We start from the raw sequence: 14571 nt of genomic DNA, 5'->3' as shown, positions 1-14571 counted from the left end.
CAGTGAAAAAAGAAATAAAGTCTTGTATGATCATGAAAATGGTTTTGACCTCCCAGGCCCGCTGAAATGGTCTTGGATACTCCCAGGGTCTGAAGATCATATTTGAGAATTGTGCTTTACCTTGTTAAAGAATTAACCAAACTACTGTTAAAGAGATAATAAAAATAGCCAAGCTAACTCTTCTCCTTCCCCACCAGTTGATCTGCAATAATGTGTCAAAGAGTGGCTAAAAGTCACATTTCCAACTAATATTACCTGGAGAGTTTTAGGTACCTATAGGCATTCCACAGATGCTGAAGCTGGGGGGTGGGGGGGATGGATATTCCCTGATGGCCTCAATACTACAGGGGACAATTTGAATGTAGTTTTTAGCTTATTACAGAGGCGGTATTAAGAATTAAATGGACTTCATACGAGTTGTATGACAGAGTCCATGCCTTTAAAATTTTCTAAGTTTATGAGAATCAACTGATAATGTGAAAGCACTGTAAAAATTGTGAAGGTCTACCCAAACATAAGTTATAACCCAGTCCCTTCAAAGGGGAAAAAGAGGATGAAGAGATCAGAAGAAAAAGATTGAGACATGCTTTTACTTCCAAGCTCTTCTCCTAAATTAAAATAATTAAACATTCTTTGCTTTACCCTAGATTTGCCCCAACTTCTATTAAGCACAATCATCCTTAACTCTTAGTCTTTTCAAACTTAATACCAATATCCCTCATCTGCTGAGGTGTCCAAAAGGCAATTTTATTTTACTGAATTATTTGAAACGTCAAAATCAATGCATTGGATTACTATTTAAGGAGGGGGAGGGGTAGAATATGCAAATAAAAATCAGCATGTTGATCACTCTAATTAAAAGCATAATATCTTTATCTCTCACTTACAGGCAATAATTAGACAAGACAGAAAAGTGAAGACTAACCAAATTACTCTGTGTGTATTGAAATATATTGCCACAACATACAAAAGACCTATTCTAGGAATAGGGAAAATACATAGACTTGTCTTTCTTATATTTGTAGTTGTACTTTATGGCTTACAAAGTACTTTAACACATATTACCTCTCTCTAGCTATGCAGCAACCTGCAAGGCAAGTAGAAATGATGTACATTTTACAGAGAAAACTAGGCTGCAAGAAGTTAACTAACTTGCCCAAAATTCAAAGACCTATCAAAGACCTAATGATGAGCATATCTTGTGACTCCCAGTATCACTACATTTGCAGTTATATTTTAGCAGTTTATTTATTTGGTGGTGGGGAGGTTATAGAAGCAGTAGAATCCCTTTACAAATGAAACCTTACATTGAATCTGAACTATGAAACACATAAATACACAAAAGCATTTTTATAAGTGTTTTAGTTATAAATGAACAATTACTGATAAGTTTTTCTCACAAGTGAAAATTGAACATGAGTAGATATGCACAGGAAGGAAGTTTTTTTTAAAGGCCAGTGCCTTCATAATCAATGACAATCTTTCTGATCAATGTCTTATTAACAAAAATGTTCAAATATATGTACAAAGGGAGCAGAATAAATTTTAATTCAAGGCCTGCACAAGAATAATCTTGTAACAAAAGATTTTCGGGTGGTTGTATTTTTAAATTATAATTTTTAAAAGTACTTAAAATTTAATCCAACTCAAGTACTTTTGAACACTGAAGCATCTTAGGGCTCCGTAAAAAGCAGTCTGAAAACCACTGCATAATGGCTTGCTGTCATAAATTCACTGCTTGGTCTCTGTCTAGTTCATTTTCAGAAAAAACTAAATAAAAAAACTAATTTTGACAATCAAAAATATGTACATAAGAAACTTGATTAACCAAAGAAAAATATAGCTACTCATCCACAGTCAAAGCAATACCATTCTTCTGGTTGAACCATATAAAACTGCTATTAACTGACAAGTTTGACTATAAAAATGAGGTTCATATGGCTTAAAGTAATATTTCCCATTTTATTTTCCCAGTCTCTTCACTCATCAAAAAGTTGTCAAAATAAGCGATCATATAAGCAAAGGTGAAAAAGTGCAATATCCAACAAAGATAAATCACTGGAACTACCTAAACATATTAAGAATTATAAAATGGTAAATCCTCAAACAAAGTGCAGAGTTTTATTCACTTCAGTAGCACTAACTGCTCAATACTCAAAATACATTGTAATATGCACCCTTTTATTTATTGGAAGACGAGTGGACTGAGAGTTACCTACCTTTCTTAATGCAGTTTGGCACTCCACTTTGAAATTTATCTAGTTGTCAGTGGAATTTCTTCAAGTAAAATGTATTACACTTCACAACTCATTAACTTTTCCAAAGTAAATAGAAACATTTCCTCTTTTATTAAAACCTTTATTGAACTATTTTTGATAACAGAGCAAGTTAGAATAAGTAAGAGTTATAGATTTGAGGAGAGTTTTGTTTGTTCATTTCTTTCCCTATGTGGTTTACCTCTCCATTCTTTTTACTGACCTAAGGTTACCAAATTAGGTATATTTAATACGTGAAGAAGTCTCTTTTTTTTGGAAGACGCTGAATCAAAATTATGAAGGTACTTCTAAGAATAAATGTAACTCTCATACAATATACAATTAAATTTTCAGATGTTGGGTTGAACCAAATTATTTTCTTTGAAGGTGAATCCAGTTCTTTTTGAAGTTCCCCCCAAATTCAATACATTGCATAAATTAAGCCACTTAGAGAAAAAGGTGTCATGCCACATAAATAAAGGTAACACTTCCCCCATCATTAATGAGGATTATAACAGCAAAGAGTAATTCACACTGGATGTGCATGATTTTCATTCTTCCATCATGAACTGCACTGAACTAAAATTCAAAATGCTGCGACTCACATGGTTATTACTGAACACTTTATTAAGTGGAAAACACAAGATAAATCCAGAGAATCCCATTTTGAGCGTTATAGATGAAATTTGCTTAGAGTTATATACTTTCTATCAAAAAGAAAACCATTTATTAGAAAACTCTTACATGCTATTTTTAGAATGATGAAGAACTTAAAATGCTAAACACTTGATATCTTATAAGAGCACTTAAGGCACTCTTAAAAAGCTACAAATGTTTGCCAAGTCATGCCATAACTGGCTCAAACAATCCCATTTCCATCTAAAGTTATTTCATGCTACTGCATGAATCAATATTAAATACCTTGGAGTTACTAAAAACTGGGAATTAGCAGAGGTGTGCATAGCAATTATAAGATATGAAAATGGTGAATATCCATTTTCCATATACTACCTCTGTCTTTTAATAATAGCTAGAAATGAGGATGTTCCTTCTAGGTAAATAGAAATAGTTTCTTAAAAGCTAAGAGAAAGATATAAAGATGTCTTGAAAGCTAGCAAAGGGTCATGGATCCACGGCCATGGTTCTCTCAAAAGAAAAATAGATTTTGAAACTTAATACTACCTCCAAAAATTTAATTAGTCCACCAAATTGCCAGAGCCATTAAAAAAAATCCAAGTCAATACAGCTCGTTTTTCCCTAATTCAGTTAAAAAAAAATTAGCTGTTTTTTTTAAACCAGGCTTTAGTTTAATCAAACATGTCTCATCAACACTTTTTTTTCATGTTAAAGACATAACATCACTTTTAAAGTTGGAAAATCATCATCATCATTTTTTAAAAAGCTAAGTTCAGATGCCATCTGGCCCAGAAGTGAAAGAGTTAACATTCAACTAAGCTGCTCTGCGCTTCTGATCCATTACATTTCTCACGAGCTGCCCTACAATGAGCTGAGCAAGTATCAACTGTAATTTGATCCCAGAGTTTATGGAAAAAAATAACTGCACATACTCAACATGCACATTTAATAAAAATCTGTTTCAAGAAAAACATATCCGATAAACACAATTTAAGGCATATTTCACTGTTTGATTAACTTCAAATATGCAACCCCTTTGCTTTCTTCGTGCTCTCAAATAAAATGGGGGGGGGGCGGGGGGGAAGCAGCAGCCCTACTGCAGGGAAAAGAGGCTTGAAAAACAACTTTGATTGGCACTTGGCCTGACCCACAGAGGAAGAAAAACAGTTTTTGGACAAAGAGCGCAAATATTTGAGCTTGCTTACTTACATGCTTTCTTTCTTTCTTTTTTTTTTTAATATATAAAGAACAATCCCAATTGAACTGTATTTAGAGAAATTGACTAAAAACGGTGCCGTATTCATCTTAGTCTTTCAGTCCCGACGCATTTGCACAGCTCAGCAATTTTAATTCATTTGTACTGGACAAACAGAAGCACCTCAACTACTGTTTCCACTTAATGAAATGTAAAAATAGAGTCTCGAGAAGAATAAACTGATTATAATATTACCCAGTGGCGGCTGTTAAAGTCTGATTAAAAGCTTTTCTCGGTCTAAAACGACATCTTTTCACAGCCCCCTCACCCCACCCCCCCTTAACGGAGCGACTAAGCCAAGTAAGCTAAACAATACTGGAGTAAACTTTCTGTCACTCTGGGAAGCAATAAGCTGATTGTGCGTCTGATTTTTCTGGAGCAACACCGGGGGGGCTGGGGATGAGTAAGTGCTAAAAAGGGATAACTCACGTCCACCTCAGTCTCCACCTCCCCCAACCCCAGCTTGAGAAACTGTAACGTCGAATGGCATTTCCCATGGGCATAAAGTTCAAGCTGCTTTACCAGTTCCTTTCAGGATCGAACTGCAGCCACAAGACGACCATCCAAAGAATGTAAAAAGGGAGTGTTCGGGGAAAGCGTGCAAGGAAGGCAGAAGCAACCGAATAAACAAAAACAACACCCGCAAGAGTTAGGCACAGCAGAGAGGGAGCCAGGTTCCTCTGGACCAGACCAGGCAGTTCTGATTTCACACCGACCTCCATCAAGAGCACTTGGGAGGAGGATCGAACAGGTCCGTCCCTCCCTCCGCCCTGGGAGCAGGCCGGGGGTGGCAAGGTAAGGAGGTGAACGGAGGAACAGACCACAGGCCCCCCCGCCACCCCCGCGCCCCCAAATCCCCAACCCCTGGGGACTAGCGTCTGTCCCGGCAGAGATCAAAAGCAGCAGCAGGCTAAACCCTCCACTCTCAACCCATGCCCCCTTTATGGGTCTCGGCGTAGGGAAGGTGCCCCGGGATCCCTTCGAGCCTTGCTCCAAGGGTGCGCCCCGGGGCCGAACAGCCCGAGCCGCGGCCGGCAGGAAGCGCCCTTTTCGGGCCGGACCCCAGGCCGAGCCCGTACCTTCCGCAGTACTTTCCGGCAGTTGGTACAGAGCAGGTAGTTGGCGGCGGACGACGGGCTGCTGCTGCCCCGGTTCATCGTGGCTGCGGGCACCGAGGGCGAGGGCGAGGGCGAGGGCGGGCGGCGGGCTGGGGCCGGGCTGTCACTGCGGCCGCCCGCGCAGCTGAGGGGCCGGACCGTCCCCCAGCCGCCGGCCGCGCTTCAGCCTCAGCGTCCTCCGGGCGGGATGTCGGGATGGGAGGCGACGCCCCGAAAGCGAACGGCTGCCCGAAGCGATCACCGCGGCGGCTGTCGAAGCGACGGCGGAGACGGTGGCGGCTGCTCCTCACCGGCCCGTTGTTCCACCCGCCCCCATCCTCCAGACCCCCGCCCCCGCCAGGCTAGGACGAGCAGCCGCCACCGCTGCCGCCGCCGCCGCCGCCGCCGCCGCCGCCGCCGCCGCCGCCGCCGCCGCAGCAGCAGCAGCGCCTCAGTGCGGCCCCGCCCCCGCCTCCCCACCACCTTCACCACCTCCACGCTCGGGCACCGCCCCCTCCCGCCAATCGGACCGCTCCAGCCACGCCCCCCGGGCGCTAGCCCACAGCCAATGAGCAACTAGAGCCCGGCTGGGAGCTGCATCGGCCAATCAGAGAGGCCGAAGACGCCTTGAATCTCTGGGCAAGTTAAGTTTGTCTCCGAGGCTCCGAACTGAAGGGAGATGGCGGGTTAGTTAGGTAGTGGGGTGGGAGGGAATACAGTGTGCTGCTCCACCAGTAGGAGGAAGAGGGTGTGTCATATGCAAATAACCCCGTGAAGCCCAGCCCCTCCCCTAAGACAAGGCACAGCCCCTGGTCTAGATCTCTGCAGAAATGGTGAGGGAATGAGATAAATAACTGGGAGCTAGAGCTCGCTAGTGGGTCTAAGGCTGAGCTAAATATTTCCTGTATTTCTTGAGAAAGAGGGTGGGGGTGGGGGGAGCTGAAACGTTCTTACCGTCAGGGCAGTGGTTAGGCTTTCTCTTAACCAAAATCTTAGCTTAGCTGTAAAGAAGACTGCAATCACGTAGCACTTTGCATCCAAGGATCTCAAAGAACTTTATGCATCATTTATCGTGAGCCCTGTTTTGCAAAAGACCAGTTACCTGAGGCTTCGGCAGCGGGTAGGGGATAGATGTTTAAGTATATTTGCACCATTAATCAAGTTAGAGGGAAGAAAAGACACAAAACCTGTGGGTGAGTGGTTTCCTCCTCCATCTAAAGCTAAAGCCCCTTCTCGCAGTCTCTCAGCAACGAAAATTCCTTTATTTGTCCAACACGGAAAGGCCAAAGAGACAGGGTTGTCTTCCACCCAAAAGTCCTTCTGAGGCAGCTGGTTAGATAAACGCAGAGCATGGAGCTCTGCCTGGGAGCGAAGGTTCAGAGAACAAATTGCCATTTAAAACTGTTGGGCTGGACCTGCCTCTTCCGAAGCTAAAAATGGATTTAGGATTTTGGCGTTCACGCTCTGGGGAGAGAAGGCAGATGCAATTGGGGAAAGCTCAGGCTCGCAGGGGGTGGGGGACAGGAGAGGGGGGGAGCCAGGTCTCCCGAGGAGCTAGCAGCGCGCATGCTAGTCGAATGCTGGTTCCCGACGCGAGACGCCCCGAAACCTGCTCCCCAGTGAGAACAAAGGCAGGCTCCGAGCGAGAACCTGATTGGTGCCCGGTCCTCACCGGTGTCCTCCGGACCCCGGAGATAACTTGCTCTGCCCACTGGCGCGCAGCTCCGTGCGCACTGGCGCCCCAGCTCCCCACCCGGCCTTGGCCGGGACCACATAGGACTGTGCGTTATGACATCACCTGTTTTTGCTGTTGAGAACACGATCGGTATTCTCTGCTTCTCTTTTTTTAAAGGTCTCTGGTGTACGAGGATTTGTGAAGGCCTGCAGTTGGCAGAATGAATCTGTGGAGATGGTTTAAAAGAACGGTTTCACTGGTTTGCATTTCTTTATTTTCTTCCCTTTCTTTTTAAAAAACTACCCTGGTTTCCTTAGGGATTCAGTGTAGTGTTGTGATGCAAAATCAGAAAGGTACACTTGGAGGAGCTAGCAAGTTTAGCATATCAAAGCTATTAGACCAAATTGTGTGGTTAAAACTGCCAATCTCCTCATTTTTCGACAGCTGCCTCCTCTCTGTCCCTTTTAGAGACCAACAGGCATAAACCAAGTCTACACAAGGAACAAAGGAAATGGAAATCTGCCAGTGTCAGGTTTAAATAGATTAAAATAGACTGGAAACCCCCCAAAGGGTCTAAGTTATGTGGTTGGGTAAAGGGTCTAAGTTATGTGTTGATCCATTTAACTAGGGATAGCTAAAGTTCTCTTGGTGCTGTGCAGATTTATAGAGCCTAGAATAGCAATGGCATGGGAAAGGTGTATAACATGCAGTTAGAAGAAACTGTAAAACAAGAAGATTCAGCAAAGGGAGAAATTACTATGTATACTTCAACGCAGAGAACCAAGAAATCCAGGGAGAAAGGAAGTCTCAGTTGTCCTAAGAACTGAAACACATAGGTGTCCCCATTTAGTGGTAAATATCTTGAGTTATATTCCTGGCTTGTAAAGCAGATTTTATGTGAATACATTTTAAAGGAAAGGAGAAATTGAAGGATGAAGTGAATTTTTGTGCAGAGACTGGGTTTTCTCAAACAGTATTTTAACTTCAAATTATTTTCTATCATATACTTTTTATATCCTTTCCTTCTATTTAATAACTAAAATTCTTTCACAGTGAAGTCCTTTAAGTTCTTCCATAACTAAATCTCTCAAGAGGGAGGCCAAGAGAGGCCAGCCCTATACAGTTATACCCTCTAACAAAGATTGCTAAAAGGAGGTTTTAGAGGAATCTCTTCATTGATCCATGGTCATGTACATGTATGTGACCAAATGATGGCCCTCTCCACCAAATCCTCCAAACTGTTATAACATTGTCTATACTGTCATTTATTTGGCAGTCAACCATGTACTGCACTGTAACATTTCTTCTATTGAACCACGATATATGTGTCTGTGTCCCACCCCTGAAATCTCCAGCCCAGTAACTCATTCTCAATACACAATGACTACCCTTTCTTCTGGTTCTCACACCCTCAGTCCCATCAGCCTTCTTCTCCCCTCTCACGGTAATGTTCAACTTCTGGACCCTTCCTTTCTCTTCCATTCCTCACCTGACCTCCCTTTCTTTCCCAGCTAGCCTGGATACCAGAAGGAGACTGTAACTTAGAGAATAAGTGACTTGCAAATCCTGGATTGCATTGTTAGTTAAGAGGGAAGGAAACAAAAGCCCATTCTTTGAACTTTGTACAGAGCAAGGAAAAACTCCGCCCCTTTTGTTGTCTCGTTGATCTAAAACAAGAAAGAACTTTAGGAAAGTAAGATCTGGGCGAAAATTAACAACCAATGTGGAGCACTACTTCTTAATTTTTTAATTACAAAATGAGAATGACACTTCATTAAACATTTTACATCATTTAAAAATAGTTTTTGCTTGTTTTGAACTATTTTTTTTAATGTGACTTTTTTTTCCTAGTTGTGCATAAAATCACATGGCTTGGATGTACCGTAAACTATTTAACCATTACTCCACTATGGAACATGTAGGTTGTTTCCAGTTTCTCATGATTATAAATAATGCTCTGATAAGCTTCCTCATGTATAAGTTTCTGGCAGCATCTTTTATTCCTAGATATGGAATTTCTAACCTAAAGGATATGAATATGTTTTAAGGCTTTTGATGCAATTTGCTAAAATATTTTGTGGAAAGGTTTAACCAATTTGCAACCAACTCACAGTGAACAAGAGCACAGGGGAGAGAATCATTTGAAAGCACAAATCTGATCTGTTGTCCTCCTACAGAAGGCCAGTCAATAGTCCACTTACCTCTACTTCGAATGCCCTCCATCTCTTTCTCTTTGAAAGATCTCCCGGTAGAAATAAGCACTTGCCAAAGCATCCAGAGTGCTTTCCTATACCTCTTCCTTAGCATCAAGCTCAATACTGAAATGATTGGTTCAAATTCTACGTTCTCATTAGACTGGTGAACCCCTTAAGGGCAGGGATGGACTACATTCACTTATTCACTCCCAACTCCTAGCTCAACCAACTTTAAGAGAAATGCTTAAAAAATCTTGGAGAAAATAAGGAGTTTTCACTCTGACTTTCCTCAGTACACCATAAGTTCTTCTAGAACATCACTTTTGAATCTCTAATAACAGCTACAGGAACTTATAAAAGGATCCCAATACATATTTGTGAATTGAATGGCTCAAAACAACTATTGTTGCAAAGCAGAGATTGGATTCGTGTCCTTATCTGTCACCAATTCCTTCTCTGACATTGTACATAATGATCATAACTGGGACTTGCTATCTCTTTTATAAAATGAAACTTCTTACCACAAACCAAGGGTGTAGGGAGGGAGGGCTGAGGCACATTTTTATGCTCGGCGCTTTTGAAAGAAGATACCCTGTTAGTAACGTGCTGTGACCTTTGGACTTGAAACTGTTTACTTCTCTAGATATTCTCATTCTACTGACCTAAGAACGGGCCCCTTTATAGTTCCTAAATAAGGATTCGATTGAAAAAAATCAATTACTAAAGATATTTTTTAAATTCCATTTCTTGAGACAATAGGTCATTTTCTAACTTTTTGCCTCCTCAGACTTCTTTTTCTTTTCCCTGGGGGCACCCAGAGCCTTTGGATTTCAGGGAAAGTACTGCATTATTTACAAATTTGCAAATAATGTAATTTGTTTTGTGCACAAAGGAATTTGTACTTCACACAATTATAAATTGATTGCTCCCTTTGAGCTGTTAATTAGATTCCCGGGGCCCAAGACCAGTACTACTCCAAAGGAGAAATTAAGAGGATCTGATCCAAAAAGGCCACTGCTTGAGTGCCCATTCCCATCCCACCCCCTCTATCGCCCACCTCCACCGAGAAAATTATTCTTACTAAAGCTCATTTTTCAAAGAACAAATATTCCACCAACATCCAACATTCTGTGGGCTTTCTCTTCTAACTTCCTATTTCAGAGTTTCCTGCATTTAACCCCATGTAAAGCAGACTGAAAAGGCGAGCGAGGCCCTCAGATGTGGGTTTGTTGTTGTTTGTTTGGCCTGCAAGATGTTAGTCAGCACAGTGCTTTTTAAACATTGAATTACTTTAAATATTTATAATTTAGGAGACTTTGCCCCCCTCCCCAAATCTAGATTTCTGGCGTCTCTTGAAAATTTGTCAGATCTGATCACACTGGACTCATACTGCCACATGGCAACCATCTGCTGGAACCAAGTACCTGCTATTTGGGTTTGGACATGCACTTTCTAGTTTACCAACATCTCTGTCACTCTTTTGGGCTCTATTTTGCCACTTTATTTACATTATCTTCTTGATCTTTGTAAGGATTCGCCACCTCTATAAACTTTCTCCAGCACCTAAATACCTAAATTACTGATCTGCTGACTGTCCCTCTTAACTTTATTATAGAATATGAATTGAAAAGAAACTTGTCATCTCTTGGCTATAGCAAACGTTGAGGAAAGGGGTCAGATGTAAAGATTATCATGATATGTAAATCAACTATACTTCAATAAAAAAATATATTTAAAAAAAGGAATATCATGATGGATAGCTAGGTACCCTGACATGTGTGTGTGTGTGGGGTGTGTGTGTGTGTACACAATGGGAAGGACAGTTGTCTAAGAAGGGACTATTATGTCCTTTACATTCTTCACCTCACTCCTTATTCTAAGTCTGCCCGCATCCCCATTCTAATTGTAGCTTTAGGAGAAAGGGGCCAAGGGGAATGTGGCAATAGTAGAAGGACCATGAAAGTGTTTTCTTTGATGGGCATTATCACACGGAGACTAAGAGCCTGGGCTCTGGAGTCAGATATGGATTTGAGCACTGACTTCGCCCCTTACTAGATATATGACCTTGGGCAAGTTACTTACTGTCTTTAGGCTTCAGTTTCCTTATCTGTAAGACTGAGTTATAATGCTACCTCCTCAAAGAGTGATTGTGAAGATTGAATGAGATTAATGCACTGTAGTGTTCAGCAAAGTGACTAGAACATTGAAAGCCCTCAGAAAATGTTTGCTGCTAGCTGCCACAATACAAAGGATGTTATGTTCTCTACATACTGTGTGACCTTGGTCTAGTTACTTAACTTTTCTATGTCTCGATTTTTGTCATCTGAAAAGAGGATATTAATATTAGCTTAGTCATAGAGTTTTTTTGAGGATTAAATGAGCTATATGTAAAGCACTGTAAAACAATGCCTAGCATATAAGAAATGCTATGTAAATATTTACTATTATTATATACTGTGGTCAGGAGATCTTTTTTGTTTCTTTTTTTTTTTTTTTCTGTGAAGATCTTTGATTTTCAAGGTGCTTCTCAAAAGATAATGTAGGGTAGTAGAAATAGCAATGGGCAGAAAGTCAGAGGATCCAGGGTTTAGTTCAGTAGTGCTGCAAACGATGTGATTTTGGGTCTCAGTTTTCTTATCTATTAAATATGGAAGGGTGATTAAGTAGGGTCAGGGCCAAATCCAGATTGTAGGAAAATTGAAGCTTATATAACGTGGGGACCTTCCTTAATAAAATAATATAAAACTATGGATGCAAAATTATTTATGAAAGCAAATACTTATTTAAAATCATCAATAGAATCAATAAACTTTAAAAAGTTGAAAATACTATAAACATCATAAAATCCAAATAAATAACAAATCTCTATTAATTAACTACCTGACACAACCCTGTATTACTTTTTTCCCTACATATTTTGGGCTGTATATTTTGATTTCCTCTTCATGTGACAATGATTTTTGAAATGTTATCTTCTATGGAGAAAATAGAAAAGTAATTCAATTTTTTTTTCTAGTCTAGTGCCCTAGGATAGTTATGCATCATGAAATGTCCTCCAGCCTATATCTTTGTGATCTGATGCATGTGAATTGGCCTGGTGGGTGATAGAAATATTCCTAGAACCCATTCGTACGTTGGGACAACTCAAAACAACAACCACACACTGAAATGACTTTGATCTTGCTCTCTCTATATAACCCACCAAACCCAAGCTAAAGGTGTCTGCATCTTAACTTTCGCTTAGCCAGAATAACAAAAATACACATGGCTTCCCAATTCTTCCAGCATGAAGGAGAGTTTGAAAGAGGTAACTTGAGTGAAAAGAGACCGTGGTCTTTACCAATAATGGTTAAAATAGGTTGCTTTTGAAATTTAATTAAGAATATGACCACGTGAACACATTGCTCTGGCCTCTCCAAGGGCCTTGGAAGGGGCCAGTTCTAGTGATGGACACTAAAGTTTAAATTTTATTAAATTTGTGGTTAATCCGTGTCTGAGAATTGCAAAGACCTTTCCAAGCTCTAAAATTCTGTGACTTTCTTTTGTCTTAGGATTTCCATGAGAATCTAGTGCAAGCAGGATTAGTAGGATAGGAGAAGTAGGAGAATTTCTGCAAGTAAGCAGGGAGAAAGTAAAAGCAGCTCTAGTCTCAAAAATCCCCAAAGTTGCCTTGGTTTTCCTTTGTTCCCTTATTTCTTCTGTGAGTCTGTTCATCTCCTTGATAATCTAAATTCACTCTCCCCAGTTCTCAATACCCTTCTTTCAGATGTACATAGAGAAATAATTTTATATATTTTAAGGAAAGATCATTGTGAAATATGCTGGCTGTCTGGGCGTTAGAAAGGAAAGTGGGTGAATAACACAAAAATCCACATGAGAGTGAAGGAGTTTGGGAGTACGATCCAATTAATAAGAGCACAGAAGAGTTATAATTTTTAGACTCAGGTATCTTAGATGACACAGTATTCTATTGTGAAGGATTTGCAGGAAATCAACATGTAGAACTGAGGTGGGATTGAAGGGACCCTTGGAAGGAAACAGTCTATACTTCAACTTTCAGACCTTCTGAAAGTGACAATTACATACAGACTTGGAGCATCTTCAGGGATGAGTCTTATTCATCTGAGTATTTCAAGTACTTGGAACCTAAGAGGAGGTGCTTGAAAAAGCTTGTTGGATGAAATGGTTGGATGTATTAGAGTTTGTTAACTGGAAAGCAAGTACACATATTTTTACCAAATAAAGTTCCCAAGTTGTCTTAAAACTGTAAAATGATTTTCATGCAAAGGTAAAATTTGCCTTGTTAGCAAGAAGCAACTTTCAACAATTATATAAATGTAACAAACACAGCAATTTCAAAGATAAAATGTTGGCATTCCCCCATGAGCTGCAAGCTTGGAATCACAATAGCATCTTGTAAGATTCTGGAAGGCTGCAACTTTGGAAGAGTATGCTGTGAAATACATGCTGTACAGATAGTCTTTAATTTGCTCATTTATTTATTGGACCCTCAGCAAGTAGTAAGTTCTGGCGACAAAAAATAACAAAAGATAAGTTTATAATCTAACAGTGAGACTGGGGTATAATCTCTGCATTGGTGTAGAAGATAAATAGAAAATGGAGAATAGAGGGTAAGAGAATTGTTAGCAAAGAACTCAGAAAGCTCCTTTGAGCATTTATGCCTGTAACTGGATGCCTTAGTGGTAATGATGGAGACACATGATGCAGAATTCTTGCTGTGTCTCCATGCAATTTACAATGTCAACAGGAGGATAGGATTAACCCTTATAAATACTAGAGAACAATACAGAAGAGTATATAATGAAATCACCTTTTAATTCCATGTTCATTACTCAATTCATTCCTGCAGTCACACATTAATTTCCTCAACATATGTCTGTGGAGTACTTACCATGTGCCAGGCTCTTGGCTAGCCATGGAGATAAAGTGATAAACATGAGAGTCAGGGTCTTACAGAACAGATAATCTAGCAGAGAAGATGGACTTCAAACAAGTAATGCCAATATGTAATGAGTATTATAGTAGGGAAAACACAGGAAGGGAACATAGAGCAGGGGAATCTAACCTGGTCCAGGCCTCCCTGAGGAAGTAAAATGGAAACCCAAGTGGCGGGGTGTCCACTGTTTCTGACAGTAACTCCCCCATATTCCATCCAGTAGGTCCTTTCCATCTGCAACTCTCATCTAGTTGTTTCAATTCTCCTTTTAATATAGTTCCTGTTCCAGTTATAAAACTCCTATGAATCCTGACTTCTTACAGTACAGTAGACAAACTTTTATGCTGGAAGCAATCCTCCTTTCTTTTTCTAAGAGGCACTATCCCTATTTAACTTATTTTTCCAGATTAAAGAATATCATTTAACATCATTATTTCACACTTGACATTTCTCACTCAGGCCATCACTGTGATGAGTTCCATCCGTGCATGTGCAAGTTAA

The 14571-nt window shown here is 40.4% G+C and overlaps 1 protein-coding gene across 1 annotated transcript in view; it reads right to left on the bottom strand.

Moving 5' to 3' along the window:
- Positions 1–5541, bottom strand: part of SESN3 (sestrin 3) — a 74101-nt gene extending 68560 nt beyond the window's left edge. The window contains exon 1 of the mRNA XM_060104226.1: positions 5226–5541. Coding sequence (XP_059960209.1) covers positions 5226–5303 — 78 coding nt within the window. The 5' untranslated portion in view covers positions 5304–5541. The remainder of the gene's footprint in view (positions 1–5225) is intronic.
- Positions 5542–14571: the final 9030 nt, after the last annotated feature.

Source organism: Mesoplodon densirostris, chromosome 7, assembly GCF_025265405.1.
Source record: "Mesoplodon densirostris isolate mMesDen1 chromosome 7, mMesDen1 primary haplotype, whole genome shotgun sequence".
NCBI classification, from domain to species: Eukaryota; Metazoa; Chordata; class Mammalia; order Artiodactyla; family Ziphiidae; genus Mesoplodon; species Mesoplodon densirostris.
Note: the sequence above shows the minus strand (reverse complement) of the source record. Positions and strands in the feature narration are given on the sequence as shown.